We start from the raw sequence: 17,776 nt of genomic DNA, 5'->3' as shown, positions 1-17,776 counted from the left end.
TAAATCCGAGGGCACGCGTAACTAGCAGGAGAAGAATGAAAGAAGAGAAAAATGTAACCAATCTTCCCCCCCCAAAGAGCCACACAAAATATAGTAATTGAAAAATGTTAACAATCTCCCCAAACACACCACACCCCACCCCCCGCCCCCCCCGGCCCCCCCGCCCAGTAAACAAAAAGAGCCACACATAATATAGTAATTGTTTTATGTTTAAGGAAGATCAAAGCCTGTTTCAGCAGCATTCAAACCAAGTATAGAAAGGATGCATGGCAGATTAATATATACGAGAACAGGGGAACCAAACCTTAATGAGAAGAAACTTTGCAAGTTGATCACATGGACTATGTAGCTCAATCTGGCTAACATTGTCATAGGAGATTTCTAGCTTATATTCAACATAATCATAAGAGAAAAAGAAGTAGAAATGTTTAAGTATCATCCCAAATTTCACCGAAACATCGGATAGTGTCAAAAGCACAGAAAACCGTTCCTTAGAAATCTGGCATCCAAAGTGCAGCTTTACAAGTTCCATGCTAGGTTGAAAGGTTTCTGAGTCAGGTACCATGTCGAACTTCATTTCTGCAGCTTTAACATTTGATTTCCCATACGGCACGTTTCTTCGAAGATGATCTCCGGCTAATGTCAGTATCATTTCAGCAAACTCTGCATGTGTGAATTGAACGATGGCAGATGCTCTTGTTTTTCCATCTTTGTGGAAGACCTTCACAGCATAAACAGTGCCTCTTCCAGTATGTTTCTCCACAAACTCTGTCACTGCTTCCGGGGACTGAACAGAGCAAAATCCACACAACTCAACTGTCTTAACCATGTTGACTAATTGATGGCAACTTGTGTATCTGAGAAAAATAATTGAAATTAATAGCTGTGAAGAACTAAAGTGAAAGTAAAATCTAAAAGAAAAAAAGAAAAGAAGCTAATGCAAATGAGAGAACGAGTCTCACACTGAATTTGAAATGTAAGCACTCAGACCACCAACTGCTAGCTATGTGAGAAGAAATTTCATTAAGCCCAGGAAGCCACTATATGTAGAAAAGAGAAGAGGACAGAGGTGTGAGAGATTCTTAGCCTTTCAGTCCATCTCACACACAGTAAATAACTTGTCATGGTAATTCTAGCAGAAGAAAAAAAAAAACCAAAAGAAAAAAACGAACAAACTTGTCATGGCAGTTATTCCCTGTGTCTTGCAACGAATATAGAGCAACGAATGTCATGATTCCCTACTTCGCAGTAATAAGATTATAAATGTTCCTCCTAATGTGAAGATTACGTGACGAGGTATAAAAAAAGGGTAGTGATTTTCACGTTCTTATTGTATCCATTCGCACTCCTTTTCCCTTTACTTTTGTACTTTGGTAATTGAGTAAGCAAAAGAAAAATCAAAATATAAAAACAGGGGGATGAGTGCAAATGGACAGAATGAAGGAGAGTGTGAGAATAGCTATTGTAACATTATTTGTTTTTAGAATACTTGGGATTTTGTTGTTAAGAGTTTATTAATCAAATTGGTTTTATACCGTTTTACTCTTGACTGGGAGGAGGAATCAGATGACTTCCTTTCTAAAAGCAGTACTAGGCTAGACTACTTTTTGGAAAGATGGAACTTGCTCACTAAGGTAAGATAGACAGAGCGGTCCACCACCCACCACGAAAATTCTAATCCTCCTAGTTAGGGAGAGAGGGCTGTTTTGAAATTGCATTGGGATTTGCCAAGAAACTTCTTCAAATTTTGGACGTGAAGTGAATGGGAATAGTAGCATCTTGTGTTTTACGGTTAGATAGATGCCTCGAACGCATTGAAATACCTCTCCACATGAAGGTCACTTGGTCAAAACTTAACAGAATTTGGAGGAATTTAACAGAAATTGAAACGTGTTCTTAAATTGCTCCAATTGAAATTATAAGAAAAAAATTGACAAAATTAAAACCACGATGACTAAAATGATAAAACCGGCAAACTAAAAAGGAAGAAACAATAAACAACTATGAACCCAAATGGGCCGGCCCACATTATGTGGCGGTGGAGTCCATTACGAATCCACCACCACCCGCCCTCGCAAACCGAAACGAATTCAGATATTCCAATCAATCAAATTCAAACAGAAGAAGAAGAAAGCTACGTCACTGCCAACGATCTCAATCCTGAAATTGCAGAAATGGCGGAGGAGGAGACGAAGAAGAGAAGTGTGGTGGTGGAATCCTTGGGATGGCTAACGGAATCTTCAATTATGCCCAAGAAGCACCGCGCCATCGCCGGCGTCGGAGCCTCCTCGATAATGGAGCTCAAGGCCCAACTCTATAAGTCGCAAGAAGACTCCAAGAAGTCCAAGGAACTCGCCGGCTCAGAAGTCGAGTTCCACCGCGCCAAGAAGAAGATCACGTCACACGATCCCTTGTCCGCCAAGAACTCCGGCGTCGATGCCCGGGCCCACAAGTACGTATTTTTCTTTCTTTTTACGCAATTTTTGTTTCTGGGTTTAATTTCCATTTCCTTAATTATGCGTAATTTGCTAGTATTGGTGTAATTCTGGGTTAGGGTTCATTTTGGTATCTAGGGTTCTTACTGTTGTCTGAGTATAAATTATGAGTCTTTTGGGTGCTGCTTAGATATAAGATGAAATTTTTGAGCTCTCTGTTTTGGAAGGTTTGAATTTTATCGTCCGCTGCCAACAGTTTCTTGTGCTTCTTACAATATGAAGAACTTTAAGGATAGTATCCCTAGTCTTTAATTTGGCTTCCTGCTAAGATCAATTTTGTGTTTTTGTTGGTTTATATTCAGAGACAAGCTTGAGCTCAAAGCAGTTAATGACGGATCAGCTAGCTATGCAGCATTAGAGAGGAAGGCCGCATTGTATGATAAGCTAGTAAAGGGGGAGCTATCTGATGAGGAAGATAAGGAGAAGTATTGTGTGGATTTTTTTTGCAAGAGAGTTGACCAGGATGAACCGCAGCAAACTCAGCATTATGATTTGCCTGCTGTAGTATCTTCGGAGAATCAAGATGGTGAGAGTGATGCTTCCATGCTGTTTAGCATGAAACCGTTGGGGCTTGGGCGAGCAGCAGCAACAATGGACAATGATGTTTACAAGAGTTTTGTGAGGTAACAATTTCAAATTATTCCGGTATAAATGATCTATGCTCTATGAAAGTTTAGTTAACCAGAAGTAATCAAATAATTAAAGGATTTCATCACTTCAGTGTATTTTTGCTATTGTTATTCTTCAGTGATGCCACTTTCTATAATAATCTGGAGACTTTAACATTTAGCCACTGTAATTTGGTTGTTGCTGCTGTTACTCATCTAAGCCTCTACGGCTACGGTGAAGTGGTTGAGCAGAGACTCATATTTGGGCTGCGGGTTGGGTAGTAGAACTAGAATCTCACTGATATTGATTAGTTTCTTAAGCTGAATATTTTGCACCTCTCTTATTCCTGTACAATGTCTTGAGTGCCAGGCCATAGATAGAAAGATGTCCTGCAGGAAATGAGCTGAATAAACCTGAGTTTGAGACAAATCCTGCTAAAGGATAAAATAATATAGCTTTAGACCTAAGCTTTAGAGACAAAAGCTAGGACTCTGGTTCATCAATAAATGAAAGTATGATTTGGCTTAGGGTTTTTTCTCCCATTTTACTATTTGTCTGTTTACTAACGAGTTTCTCCATTTATGTAGTATGTTTCTTATTGCTTGATTCTAATCATTTATAGTCCTTGCAACGGATGCTGATTGCTTGATTGAAATCTCTATGCTCCTGGCAACAGTCATCTCATGATTTTCACTCGTGTTCCTTTTCTTCAGGGAAGTACACGAAGAAGCAAATGTAGCGAGAGAGAAGGCATCTGAGCTCAAACAGCGCAGGGAAGAGCAAGCAGGGGCTCGTCGTGAGAAGTTAAAACAGGCATATATAAGGAAACAATTGGAGAAACTAAAAGCGGCATCCAACAAGGAACAGACATAATAGGCAGCAGGAGACGATTTCCACAACATTATTCTAGCAGTCATCTTGAACTCACAACGAGCATAATCATGTGACGGTTTCCGAGTCCTGTTGTTCACTTCAGGGTTACTATTTAATAGGAAGAAAAAAAATTCAATCAATTTAATCCCACAAAGTGGCTCTGTTTGTAGTTTCTTCATGTTTGTACTTCTGTACAGTTATTAACATTACAAGAAAATTATCATCAAGTGTGAAGCGAGATTGCTAATTCACAATCAGTTTTTCAGTTTAACCTATGTGTCTTCTGAATTTCGGGACAATATTGTTACTCGTGAAGATTTGGACAATATTGTTACTCATAATTTGTTTGGTAGCACAAGAAATTAAAGGTATAAAAATGTAACAAATTTGAGGGAAACATGATAGCATTAAATGTTGAATAAATGAGGTGAGAAAAAAGAAGAAGAGATATTTAGTGATATACTCATTTTTAGCACTAATATTATAAATAAATTCTACACAATTGAATTTCTATAAACAAACCCAAAAAAAACTCAAAAAATGACAGCTGGCCTTATTGAATTTAATATTAATTATTAAATTACGTTGATGCCCTATGAAGTGTTTTGGGTATTTTTATAAGATTTTGGAGTTAGGCTTGTTTTAAGAAATTGATGGCAATTTTGTAATTTATAAAAAGTTAAAAGCTTTTTTGTTATGTTGTAAATAAGTTTTGGGTGTGTTTCTAAAGTCCATTTCATATGAGGTATTTTTATAATTTGACCCCATAATGAATCTCCAAAAAAAAAATTGATGTCAGAAGTGGGATTTGAACCCACGCCCTCTTTCGAAGACCAGAACTTGAGTCTGGCGCCTTAGACCACTCGGCCATCCTGACTGATGGTTATAATTCTTCAGAATAAATTACTTCAGTAAGTACAATGGCATTACAATATAAAAGTAAAAATATTTAAAAACCCAAGTAGAGACGACTCTGCTGGGGATCGAACCCAGAATCTCTGGTTCCGTAGACCAGCGCCTTATCCATTGGGCCACAGAGTCGCTTGTTGGTATCCTAGCTTTGTAATTTTATTTGTAGTAAGATAGAATCAAGGCAAGTTGTGAAATCCAACCTTTAAAGGAACTAATATCGTTGTAATTACCTTGAATTAAAATTATTCTTCTGAATAAATTTTTTTGTATGAGGCAGATAAATAAAATAAGAAAAAAAAAGGGAGTAAAATGGTCAAAATTCAACATAATTAAACAAACCCCACCAAGAAAAAAAACATAATTAAACATAATTAAACAAAGCACTAGCAGTGCATGCATGAGAAACTGAATAGCTCTACGTGTCCTGCATGCACATTACTGACACATCAACCGCAACACCAAAACCTATGCCTCCTCGCCACCTTTCACCACAGGCTCCTCTTCCACCTCCACCTCTTCACCGTCCACCGCTTCCCTCGCACTAAACGATAAAGACTCCCTCCTCATCAAGAACCTCCCTGTCGGCGGGACCCACAGGTTCAGCAGCCCGTGGGGCCTACCAGACGGCCTCCACACTTGCACCGTCATGCACTGCACTGGATTATCCGCCGGCTCCCGCTCGTCCCCGCCCTTCAAAACGTCGCACAGCAGCACCCTGGCGCTGCCCACCGGCTTCTCCCTCACGCGCCCTTGCGCGTAGATGTCCACGTTCAGCGCCGCTAGCACGTCGTTCTCCAGCAGGTCCTCCCGGAACTTCACCTTGACGACCTCGTTCCACGTGGGGCTGGTCCCGCCCTGCTCGTCCACGCCCGTCCTTGCAGCGTGGTATTCCTTCTCCACGTACACCACCGCGTACGCTCTTACCTGCGTCACGTGCTTCACGTTCTTCAGGTCTTGCGCCGAGATTATCATCACTTCTATTTCTCGGAGCTTTGTTGTCGCCGCCGGCATGACTCGCCGATATTTCGGCTGACAGTGACTCATTTATTAGTCTCTAGAGAGAGAAAGTAGAGAGTTGGTTTTTGGGTAAAAAAAAAGTAGAGAGTTTGAGCTCACTCAAATGGATGTTAGTGGATAGTAAATGGCTTTGTAAATACGTGTGATTGGTCAAGTTGATTAGTCTAGTTGAGTAAAACGGATGTATTTTCAGGTTTGAATTTCCTTTAAATTAAACTAGCCTCTTCGCATGTCCTTTCGCTTGCGAGAGGTTTTTTTTTTTAAAATTAAAAAAAAATAATAGTTACTTGTGTTCTATAAAAATAGGATTTATTATTTGATTTTTTTTTTAATTTTAATTTTTTTAATGAAAAAAGTGTGAATTTACCATATTATTCTTATTAATAATTTCAATTCTTAAAATTTGCATTAACCAAAGGCATTTTTTGGTATTTTGAATATTTTACCATTCTCTCTCTTTTACTTTATATTTCCTTTAAATTAAATTAAAATAAATTATCTTTTGTATAAAAATAAATATAGTAAATGAGCTTTAAATTGGTAGGTCCAATATGGGTTTTAATGATGGGCCCATTTGCTAGTATGTCGGCTTAATGATGAAGAGTGAGATTCAAACTCAAGTGCAAAGTGAAAATTAGGGGTGGGCACGGTTCGGTTTGGACCGGTTTTTGCCTCAAATTAGAACCGATCCGGTACTATTCATCCGGTTTGGTTCGGTTCGGTTTTAATAAAAAAAATTTCAAAAACTGTCCGGTTCGGTTTGAACCGGTTTCGATCCGGTTCCGGTTCCGGTTCGGTTTTGAACCGGATTATAAAAATTATTATTTTAAATTATTTTATAATACAATATTTTTACTTGAAAATTAACAAATTATTCAATTTCATATAAAAAATAAATATTAAAGCGAGAAAAGAGAGATATTTTGACATTGAACTTGGATAAATATTAAGTTTTTTTTAGTGAAATTAAAAATATAGCATTAAATATAAATATATATTGAAATTATATATTTTTTTAGTTTCACAGGTTCGGTTTTTGAAGACATGAAACCGGATCCGGAACCGGTCCAAACCGGTCCGGTTCGGTTTTTGACCGGTTTTTGACTTTTTGGTCAACTCGGTTTTTTTTCGGTTTGGTTCGGTGCGGTTCGGTTTGGATTTCCGGTTCGCCGGTTTGAGTGCCCACCCCTAGTGAAAATATATCTGCTTTACTATAAATTGGGTTTTAATTTGGATGGGCCCGTTTGCTAGCATGTGGGCTTTAATTTGCGGCCCAAAAGACCCTAATAATGTGTGTACAGCACAAAGCTCAAAATGTCACATGCATGGCACTGAAAATTATTCAAATATTCGAAGCAATTGTCTGGAAAGAGTGATTCCGCTAATCTTGCAATTTGAAAGACAGGCTGGTACAGGATTTAAATGAAAGGGCACAACACCACCCTCAAATGATTTTGTTTGTGGTTAAAGCAACATAATGTGGCAGCTGGCAGATTCTTATTGGCTTAAATCCATAAAACCCTCCCTATAAAACCCAATTAAGCATTCTCATTTTCATCAAACCAAAACCATAACCCACTTCTACACTTCTGCTTATTACAGATCATTAGCACTGCCTCGTTACTTCTAGTTGCTAATTGAGAATTAGTGATCAGAAAAAATGGAGGGTTGCAAATTGGCCATGATTTTCACCATCTACATGATTGTTCTTGTGAGCTTCGCTTCTTTCGGGGCCACGGTTGCTGCTGAAGATGCTGCTGCGCCATCACCAATGGAAAGCACAGCAGCAGCTCTGGGTGTTCCTGCTGCACTAGGTGCCATGGCTTCTCTGCTGGCTTGGTTCTTTTAATTTTGTTTATTTGATTCCATTATTTTCTTGTTCATTTCTTTTTGAAGTGCCGTTCAATATGATGAACTAATTTGATTCAAGAAATCAGGTCCATAATGTTACTACTTTTGCCAATTATTGTTAGATTTAATGTCAATTCTTCTTTCATCTATGTTAAGAAAGGAAGACGATGGAATGGAACAATAATCCGTTGCCAGATTCATATATACCAAAGTAACTAAAAGAAATGATAATGCAAAAGGAACATTATAGGCAAGCACATATATATCTTCCATGAGAAGGCTACTAAAATTTGGGATACTAATATGCCAACATAATAATCTGGAAGCAAACTCAGTGAGTCAAAGGTCACCGTTGCTTGATGGAGCCAAAAAGATCCTCATATGAACGCTTCGGGGCATCAGGACGCGAAACAATCTCCACAACCTTGTAAGATGCTTCAGGATTTACTAATGCCTCTATAGCTACTTCTGCAACCAGATCTCTGGAGATACTGCCATCAGAAAGAGTGTCCTACCAAGAGAGATCAGAAAGAACATTAAGTTAAAGCAATTCAGCTTTTAGTAACAAAACTAAATGGGGAAAAATTATCACAGATTGTGTTACCTCTGGCTCCATCACAAGGTTTCCTGTGGGAGGATCATTTTTCAACCCCCCAGGCCTTATTATTGTATAGTTTATACCAGATTTCCTGATATATTGCTCTGCCTGAAGCTTTGCTATTAAGGTCAGTCCAAAAACATTAAGGAATATGTAAGCTGGATTGAGAATCTGCCCCATTGCTGCTCCGTTGACTAAGATGGAACTGACAAGAATAAACCTGTTCACACCAAGTTTACGGCACGCTTCAACAAGGTTGACTGTGCCAAAATTATCAACCTGTATTGAAATAACCTTTCTCAGACATCAACATATTATCAAATAGCACAAAGTACACCAGAGAAAAAACAAATGCAGATGTGCAATTCTAGGAATATCAAATATCTGAGTTGTGCATATATAGAACCATTAAATATTAGTGGCATAAGAATAGAAATCTGTATTGAAGTAAAGGCAAAGTGTGAGCTCGTTTTCCACTAGATGTTTGAGCAAGGCATGTTCCTTCAATTACTAGCCAGAGGCTAATACCCCGGATTCCACAGACATATTTCAAGCATCAGTCAATTGCTAACGTAAAAGTAATGCAAACAAATGTATCCTAGGGAGGTACAATGAACTGCAACATTGCTATAAGATTGTATACCAAATCTGTTTTCTTCTGCAGGTATCAACTCAGCCTCAAGTAGAAGGTTGTGCAAACTTTATGTTTAACTACCTGTAAATGTCTAAAGTGAAAATCTTATGATACATACCGATTAAAAAACACATGCATAATAACTTAAAACCCCAGAACGGTGACTCTTCTAATGAAGAAGCTGTTAATCAAATTCTTTCCTGACCAGAACCAGTGTCTGATGGCACAGTCTATGAACCTTGTTAATCATCAGGAGAGGCCTCATTCAGTAAAAGTTTTCCACTAGATGTTACTTTCTCGGATAAAGATTAGACAACTAGAATAATAAGTCATGAAAATCAACCTTCTTTAGCTATTGACCTGCTCTCGGATAAAGATTACACACCACTATGCATTTAACTCCTAACAAAATCTACCAACTCACGACATTTGGTTAAGATTGAACTTAAACAAATAACCCCTTTGCATAATTACCTCAATCGAAAATTAAAGGACTTCATAAAGATAAAAGTTGCACCACAAAGTGAAGGAAATAGATGCTAATTGCACAGATAAACAATCAAAGTGACCTTCCATGGAGCAAACAAATCCCATCCATAGCTAAATCCTGTGGCACAAATGACTGCGTCTGAATCATCACTTATTGCTTCTGCTAGCTTGGCAGAACCCTCTGTCACATCTGCTTTCACCTATACAAACAAACACAAGAAATCATTTCATCCAAAACCCAATAAAGTAATCATTCCCCAAAACAAAAGAGACCCAATTAAGTTTCCAGCATGAATTAATACCAGAATTTCCAATTTTGAAGAAACTCACAATTTGAAGAGCTGGGTTGTCTTGGGGAAGGCTAGCTTTGGCTTTCTCCACGTTTCGAACTCCAGCTTTAACTGCAAACCCCTTAGCCAGTAGCTGCTCAACAATTCTTTTACCAGTATTTCCAGTGGCACCAGCTACAAAAACTTTCTTCTTCCCAACTACATTGGTTTGAGTTGTCTCAGTAATTTCCTCTGTAATTTCATCCCCTTCCATCTAAAACGGAGATCAACATAGTAATACTAACATTAAGGGCATTCTTCAACACTCAGTTATAGGACCAATACAAAAGGGTACAGGAGAGAGAGAGAGAGAGAGAGAGAGAGAGATACCTGAGTGGAATTAAGGATGGGAAAGGACCTGGTGTTGGTGGGAGAGTAGGAAATTAGAGAGTAAGGATTGGTTGAGGTTTTGGCTATGGAAAGAGGAGGGTAGAGAAGATGGTGAGTGCAGAGACGGAGAGGAGGGTTCCTGAAAATGAGAGGCAGAGGAGCTGCCATTTGCTTTATCTTACAGTCTTAACACTCACTTATTTCTTTCTTGTCCTCCAAGCCCAAGTCCAAGTTCCAACCAAAACGGTCCCTGTCTTTGCATGACATTTGCGGTGTGAAACTGTGGGTCTGCAAACTTCCACATCAGTGTTTCTACTTTACATCTTTTTATTTTTAGTTTTGTTTATTTTGTCTGCCGCTATATGATAAATACTAAACTTTAACCCGCTTAATTAATAGAAAATATAAAATTTTATAAATTCAAAAATCCTTAATCTTAAAACCTAAAGGAACCTCGTTTTTTATGGAGGCAGCATAATGTAGCAGCTGATAAAGCCAAAATACAAGCAGATGATCCTATGAAACTATGTGAAAGGCCACACCAGCCTCAAATGATTTTGTTTGTGGTTAAATAAAACAACATAATGTAGCAGCTTGGCAGATTCTTCTCAGTAGCCAACTCCACAGACCCTCCCTATAAAACTCACTCTCTGCATTCTCATTTTTGTCAAACAAAAGCAAAACCCACTTCTAAAGTACAAGTTCATAAAGAACTAGTAATCAGATATGCAGGGTTGCAGAATGGCCATGGCTTTCACCATCTACATCATTGTGCGTGTGAATTTCGCTTCTTTCAAAAGTGACCATTGCTCTTGGAGATGTTGCTGGGATATCTGCCATCATCAGAAAGGCTTCTGAAAAATGGGACACTACTGTGCCAACATAATGTTTTGGAATCAAACTCAGAGGTCACCGTTGCGTGATAGAACTAAAAAGATCCCCATATGAACGCTTGGGGGCATCGGCACGTGCAACTATCTCTACAACCTTGTAAGATGCTTGGGGACGAACTAATGCTGCAATAGCTACTTCTGCAACCTGATCCCTGGAGATTGTGCCTTCGTAGAGAGTGTCCTACAAAGAAAGATCAGAGAGAGCATTAAATCGAAACAACTCAGTTTTTGGTACTTCACAAGATTAAATGGGAAAATTCATAAAGTCAGCCTAAAATTTGTATAGATTACCTCTGGCTCCATCACAAGATTTCCTGTTGGAGGCTCATTTCTCAACCCACCAGGCCTTATAATCGTATAGTTCATACCAGACTCCCTAATATAATCCTCTGCCCGAAGCTTTGCAATTAAGGTCAGTCCAAAAACATTAAGAAAGATGTAAGCTGGGTTGAGTATCTGCCCCATTGCTGCTCCATTGACTAAAAGGGAACTCACAAGGATAAACCTTTTCACACCAAGTTTCCGGCAAGCATCTACAAGGTTGACGGTGCCCAAATTATCAACCTGTAGTGAAATAACCTTTTTTCAGACTGCATAACATTAACATCAATATCAACAAGTGCACCAAAGGAAAAATGCAGACTTGCAATTCTAGGACTATAAAAAATCTTACTGATATTCTCATGTCAAACTGCACTGAAGCAAAGAAAAAGTAGCTAGCCAAAGGCTAAGACTTTGAGTTTCACCAACATAAATTTTAAGCATTAGTCAACACGTATTGTAGGGAGGTGTAATCAATTGAAAAGTGGCTATAAGATTGTGTAGCAGAGACATGTTTGCAGTTATCAGCTTACCTGAAGTAAAAGGTCGTGCAACCTTAGGTTTCCATGAATGTTAATATGTACCACAAATGTTTAAAGTGAAAATTTTAAGATATCCATTAGAAACATGCATTCATACATCAGTCAAAACCAGTGATACAGTATATAATGATTTTGCTCCATGTGTGAGATGGGAATAGATGCTAATTGCACAAATACAGAATCGAACTGACCTTCCATGGAGCATACAAATCCCATCCAGAGCGACATCCCGTGGCACAAATTACTGCTTCTGAATCGTCACTTATTGCATCTGCTAGCTTGGCAGAACCCTCTGTCACATCAGCTTTCACCTACAAACAAATACATGCGTTATGTCATCCAAGATCAAATACATTAAACATTCCCAAAAACAGAAGAGACCCAATTGAGTTTCCAGCATGAATTCATGCCTCCACTTGAAATTCTCAAGAAACTCACAATTTGAAGAGCTGGGTTGTCTTGGGGAAGGATAGTTTTGGCTTTGTCCAAGTCTCGAACTCCAGCTTTAACTCGAAAACCTTTAGCCAGTAGCCGCTCAACAATTCTTTTGCCGGTACTTCCAGTGGCACCGGCCACAAAAATCTTCTTTTTTCCAATGGCGTTGATATAGATTTCAGTTGCTTCAGTAACTTCCTCTGTAAAGTCACTCCCTTCCATCTGAAAAAGGAGATAAACACAATAAGCTAACACCGGCATTGATGGCATTCTTCAGTTTTAGTACAAATTAAAAGAAAAGAGAAGGAATACATCAGAGAGAGAGAGAGGTACCTTGGTGGAATCAGAGGTGAGAAAAGACATGATATTGGGGAGAGAGTTGGAGATTGCAGAGAACACTTTGCTTGTGGATTTGATTATGGAAAGAGAAGGAGGGTAGGGAAGGCTATGGTTGCTGTGGGAGCATTGAACAGTGCAGAGACGGCGAGGAGATTTCCTGAGAGTGAGAGGCAGAGGAGGGTTCCTACTTATTTCTTGCCCTCCAAGTCTAAACAGCCTGCTGTCATTGCATGCCATTGCGCTGTGGCTGTGGCTCTGTAACTTCATTCTCCTTGCAATGGCTTCCCTCTTGCCTTCGCTTCATCACGTTCCAGTTCTGCGCTACATTGAGCAACTACTTTCTTTTCTTTTTGGAGGTTTATATGTTCTTTTACTTGAATGGCAATAATCATTATTTCCAAATCCATCAAATTGAATTAACCCTAATTCCTAACTTGACATATTTTCTGCAAGTTTTCTTGCTGGTCCAAAGCCCATGTTTTCTGTTTGGTCCTAAGCCCACTCCTCAATACTAAATCCTCGGTTTTTGTTTTTGTTTTTCTGAGTTAAAAAGTCTTCACTTACATAAAAAGGAAGGAGATGAATAAATTTCATATCTAAAATAACACCTCAAGGAATTTTGCAAACTAATTGGTTCTAAATTTCTTAAAAGCAAAGATGCATATGACATGGGCCATACGGCAGTGCAGCATTACTTGATTTTTTTCCACCTTCAATAAAGCGTTCTGATGAACATTTTTAAGGTCACAAATTTGTGCATATGTTATAAAGCGAATATGGAGAAATGTTCTTTAAGTTACAACTCAAAGGGCGAGAGAGCAAATGGATTAACAGGGCAAAATAGATGATCCAAAGATTACATCACTAAAAATCTACTTCTAAATTTCACGTTCAAGAACCACGGGCAAAGCAGATACATCGCGGCCAACAACAGAAGTACAAAAGATATATGTTCCCCTCCAAAAGTGTGACGTTTCCGCTGTGCCCTGAAATTTCATTACTTTATTAAAATCAAATAAAGTATCCTATTTTGGGGGAAGTACATTCGTTTGAAGTAATAATCCACTGGATTACCTTGCATTACATGTTGCGGGTGATCCTTTAGCAACTCATGATAGTATCATAAACACTGTTCCATCGCTTACCATCACTATGTTATTGGCTTGAAGTTCCTGAAAATTTTGAAGTTGCTGTTATGATTTTTCCTTTTCTTTAGCAGGCAACTCACGATTCATATTAAAGCAAACTGGACATAGGCATCATCATACACAAGATACTAGCTCAAAAAATTACAAAATGAAGAATTAAAAAGTCAATCATGTTGTTATAAACCTAAAGACTGAAGATACCACATTTGATTATAATATTTCTTCCAATGAATTCAATGATTGAAAACTTTACCTGTAACAGCAACGTTATTTCCGCCCTAGAGTAACGGAAATCTGCTCCGGAATTGACAACGTTCTCTAAGTCCTCAATGGATATGCTTTGTAACTTTTGTTTCATTAGTTGATTTACAGAATCATTAAATGCTTTGATTCTGTGGGCGGAGAGGGAATAAAAGAAAGTGAATTGGAATTAGAAACAGATAACTCAGATATGGAATTAACAAGAAAACAGAAGAGCAACTTTGCGCTGCCAGGCAGACCTTTCAGGAGAAATATCAATAGCAGATTCGGCAGGAGGGTCATCGACTTCCATGGCATCAGTTGAACTAACACAGGGAAAACCAAGAGGAAAAAAGTCAACTGAATGTTGTGAATTTGACAGCACTACCAATGGCGTAATAAGGGAAAAGTGAAGAAAGGACTTACAGATACCATGGGGGCACAGTTATACAACAGAGATTACATCAGTTAGTACAAACAGGCAATTTCTGAAGAAAAAGAAAACACTTACCCTTCATTATTAGCAGTACCGTTGCCAGACCCATCATTCTGACCTGCAGAATGGTCAGCTCTGCAAGAACCAAGAGAGAAAGAGGTCAGCTGAAGGTTGTGAATTCAACAGCAATAGCAATGTTATTTAACGGAAAAGGGAAGAAAGAACTTGTAGATTTTCAGTGGTCTAGTTATACAACAGAGATTATATCATTTTATACAAATAGAACATTTCTGAAAAGTAAAAACTTACTGTTCTTCATTGGCAGTACCATTTCCAGATCCGTCATTTCCACTTGCGCGATGGGCAGCTCTGCCATTCCTCTCCAATTCTCTCTCTCTTTCTTGCTCCCGGTCCTCCATGTCAGTCAACTCTTTGTGATATATTGCAAAATTTAAAACTTGAAGAGCAGCATCAACATCAGACTTTGAAACCTGTGAAGGCAGATTTACCCTTTACCTTGACTTTGAACACTGAAGAAACCATAATTCTGATTTCTGTGATGAATGAAAAAGCAAAATGAACTAATCCTATTAGATCCTTATAAAATAATTAAAGTTGACAAGTCACCTTTCTGCTCAACTTCAATTTTGCATGAGCTGTTGAGAGACGAATGATAGTTTCTAAAGTTCTGGCAGTAATTGGAAGTGTTCCTCCAGTCTGAATAGAAAAGATAATATCAGGTGATAATCAGAAACAGACATTGCATTGATCATGTCTCATACGTACAGTGATGACAAATGCTGACCTTTGCATTTGAGCCGGCATTTCTGAGTTCTGCATATGCTGTTGCAATTTGTTCAGATGCCTATTGGGAAAAAAAAAAGTTGCTGTTAGTTGTCAGATAGCCTCATAATGCAATGATTGGTTGGGAAGACAAGTTCATAACTAACTGAAAAGGCTCCCTGCAAGAAGAGGTATGGCAGATTGCAATAACAGCATCTGAAAATAAGCAACGCAAATGACGAGACAAAGGGAAAACATAGACATCTCATTAAGGTAAATAAATTAACAAGTAAAACATTAGCACCTCATCAGTCAGATCAGGCTGAATCCTATGCTTGGCATAATGAATGTACTTTTTAAGAAACTTGATTGTGAGGGTATCACGCTTCCGACCCCTTTCTGTTTTTTTCCCATGTAGCATACGGTTATACTTAACAAATACGGATGTGTCATTTTCATTTTCTTCTTCTCTTCCATATACTGAGCTCCCATCAAGCATTGCATCACCTGCACTTATAAGTAAAATTTATTTTATACTTCTTAAAAATCCTAAAACTTAAGCAAGAGATTACTGCTTTACTACCTCCAGTTGCAGAACGATACCGATGCATGCGCAACACATGCTCTGAGACTTGGCGGTCAATATCAGGATCCATTTGATCCAATACAATAAACAGTAAATCGAAACGAGAAAGCAAAGAGTCTGGAAGTCCAATATTCTTTGTTGGTGTCAATGAACGGTCATACTGCGCACTCATACAACAACCAGCATTAGAAAAAAAAAAAAAAAACTAAATAAATAAATAAAACACAAGATTCAGAAAGAAAAAAAAAAATTTGCAAATATGTATTTAAATGGTTGTTGATGACCATTAGTTGTGCCACTTACAGAACCATATATGGGATTTGCAGCAGCCACCACACTGCATCGTGCATTGAGGGATGCATGGATACCAGCTTTGGCGATAGTTACAGTCTGCTGCTCCATAACTTCATGTATGGCAACACGATCTTGATCGTTCATTTTGTCAAATTCATCAATACAGACAACACCACGATCAGCAAGAACCATTGCACCAGCTTCTAGCCTTCTCTCTCCTGATAACAGAGAGATTAGTATACTATATGCCTGCTAATAACATCTTATAATGCTAAAGTGCAACTGCAGGAGATGAATATGTTACAATACCTGTCTCTTGATCTGAAGTGACAGCAGCTGTCAAGCCAACACCAGAAGAACCCCGGCCCGTAGTAGATATTGCCAAGGGAGCGATATTCAGGATTGCTCTTAGAAGTTGAGACTTGGCAACAGAAGGATCACCAACCATCATCATGTTAATGTCACTAAAAGAAAAACGACATTGCCTTATCAAGATTCATTTTTATGCTAGAGGAGCACTTAGGCATGGCCTTAGAGCAAAAGGCAAAAGAAAAGAAAATAGAAAAGAGAAAAAGGGACGGATCAGATAGTTGAGCATAATTAAGACAGTAAAATATCCATCCAACACGTCAAGTTGAATCATAACTTACCCTCGTAGGTGAGTGCCATTCGTTAAGTTCTTTTCCATCCCACCAAGCATTAATAATATCACTGCTTTCTTTATCCATGAATGTCCATAAATAGAAGGTGCCAGTGAATTACCAAGCAGGTCAAATGTATCACCTCTGTCTGCTATCTTTTTTATGTTACTTATGTCATCAGGGCTGTAAATTGGTGCATTTGCTTCTTTGTTGAGCAGTGAAACATTGTTTGCTATGAGAACAGTCCTACACAACAAGGCCAACAAGTCAAGTTTAAAACTAGAAAAAACACTATTGATAAGAGAAACCAAGATGATAGTTTAAGAAGTTGTCGTGGTTGAAGCTACCTGAATACTCCATTCACACTTCCCTTGCTTTTACCAGGAAGAGCTTTGTATATCCCTACAATTGCCACACGGTCTCCAGGTTTGCATGCATCAACCAGGTCGTCCTCAACTATGACATCTACTGTTCGCGGAAGCTGACCAGGCGCGGAATTCTCAGGAACTTCTTGCATTGATAAAGTTTGATGATCTTTGTATTTGCATAATCCATACTCGGTCACCAATAAGTTACCATTTTCATCCTGTGGCAAAAGTTTTTTATAAGAGGCCCTTCTCCGATGATAGAAATAGATATCATTAAAGCAGAAACAATTGAGATTACCCTTGTTGGATAAACGGATCCCGTAGGCAAACCCATATTGGATGTAATGTCTCGGTATTCACGAGTGGTGAAGTTTCCAGTTGTAGGGCAGAAGTGAACACTTTTAACAACTTTTGGCCTCACAAGAGAACCTACAAATGAGTTAGTTACCAGGTTAGACAAGCCCATTCCTAATATTGCCGACAAAAATATTGCTTCATAGTTCATTAGCTGTACCGAAAATTAGGCAAAAGAAACAGCTTGAGGTTTATGGTTTTCTGGCCCAAATCAACACCACCCAGACCTCGAATTACCCACAAAAATGGGTGTCCCACC

General features: G+C 38.6%; 5 protein-coding genes, 2 non-coding genes and 1 pseudogene across 7 annotated transcripts in view; 1 reads left to right on the top strand and 7 right to left on the bottom strand.

Annotated features, from left to right (window-relative positions):
- LOC18780506 overlaps positions 1–1,398 on the bottom strand; it is a 5,312-nt pseudogene extending 3,914 nt beyond the window's left edge.
- Positions 1,918–4,248, top strand: LOC18780005 (uncharacterized protein At4g18257). Its single transcript, XM_007211837.2, has 3 exons — positions 1,918–2,452; positions 2,798–3,118; positions 3,818–4,248. The coding sequence occupies exons 1-3, from the start codon at positions 2,004–2,006 to the stop codon at positions 3,975–3,977; spliced, it is 930 nt and encodes a 309-aa protein (XP_007211899.2). The 5' UTR covers positions 1,918–2,003; the 3' UTR covers positions 3,978–4,248.
- Positions 4,771–4,854, bottom strand: TRNAL-CAA. The gene has a single exon. It is a non-coding gene; the product is annotated as a tRNA-Leu (tRNA).
- TRNAR-ACG lies at positions 4,946–5,018 on the bottom strand. Its single transcript has one exon. It is a non-coding gene; the product is annotated as a tRNA-Arg (tRNA).
- LOC18778445 lies at positions 5,355–5,900 on the bottom strand. The gene has a single exon (XM_020561652.1). It carries the CDS (start codon positions 5,898–5,900, stop codon positions 5,355–5,357), a length of 546 nt encoding a protein of 181 aa, XP_020417241.1.
- Positions 7,930–10,435, bottom strand: LOC18779415 (uncharacterized protein At2g34460, chloroplastic). Its single transcript, XM_007211594.2, has 5 exons — positions 10,138–10,435; positions 9,809–10,021; positions 9,559–9,678; positions 8,362–8,634; positions 7,930–8,268 (listed from the first exon to the last, which is right to left on the bottom strand). Exons 1-5 carry the CDS (start codon positions 10,303–10,305, stop codon positions 8,104–8,106), a joined length of 939 nt encoding a protein of 312 aa, XP_007211656.1. The 5' UTR covers positions 10,306–10,435; the 3' UTR covers positions 7,930–8,103.
- On the bottom strand, positions 10,583–12,982 carry LOC18781536 (uncharacterized protein At2g34460, chloroplastic). The gene is made up of 5 exons (XM_007212603.2): positions 12,662–12,982; positions 12,332–12,550; positions 12,085–12,204; positions 11,322–11,594; positions 10,583–11,211 (listed from the first exon to the last, which is right to left on the bottom strand). The coding sequence occupies exons 1-5, from the start codon at positions 12,932–12,934 to the stop codon at positions 11,047–11,049; spliced, it is 1,050 nt and encodes a 349-aa protein (XP_007212665.2). The 5' UTR covers positions 12,935–12,982; the 3' UTR covers positions 10,583–11,046.
- Positions 13,332–17,776, bottom strand: part of LOC18781537 (DNA replication licensing factor MCM3) — a 5,559-nt gene continuing 1,114 nt past the window's right edge. Inside the window, exons 4-18 of the mRNA XM_020563073.1 lie at positions 17,462–17,592; positions 17,143–17,381; positions 16,805–17,041; positions 16,464–16,618; positions 16,164–16,372; positions 15,858–16,020; positions 15,579–15,781; positions 15,297–15,356; positions 15,119–15,208; positions 14,801–14,982; positions 14,567–14,626; positions 14,316–14,381; positions 14,069–14,207; positions 13,742–13,839; positions 13,332–13,653 (exon numbers count right to left, since the gene is read on the bottom strand). Of these exons, the coding sequence (XP_020418662.1) occupies positions 13,777–13,839; positions 14,069–14,207; positions 14,316–14,381; positions 14,567–14,626; positions 14,801–14,982; positions 15,119–15,208; positions 15,297–15,356; positions 15,579–15,781; positions 15,858–16,020; positions 16,164–16,372; positions 16,464–16,618; positions 16,805–17,041; positions 17,143–17,381; positions 17,462–17,592 (1,997 nt within the window). The 3' untranslated portion in view covers positions 13,332–13,653; positions 13,742–13,776. The remainder of the gene's footprint in view (positions 13,654–13,741; positions 13,840–14,068; positions 14,208–14,315; positions 14,382–14,566; positions 14,627–14,800; positions 14,983–15,118; positions 15,209–15,296; positions 15,357–15,578; positions 15,782–15,857; positions 16,021–16,163; positions 16,373–16,463; positions 16,619–16,804; positions 17,042–17,142; positions 17,382–17,461; positions 17,593–17,776) is intronic.

Source organism: Prunus persica, chromosome G4, assembly GCF_000346465.2.
Source record: "Prunus persica cultivar Lovell chromosome G4, Prunus_persica_NCBIv2, whole genome shotgun sequence".
Lineage (NCBI taxonomy): Eukaryota > Viridiplantae > Streptophyta > Magnoliopsida > Rosales > Rosaceae > Prunus > Prunus persica.
The sequence above is the reverse complement of the archived record's forward strand: the minus strand, read 5'-3'. Positions and strand labels throughout refer to the sequence as shown.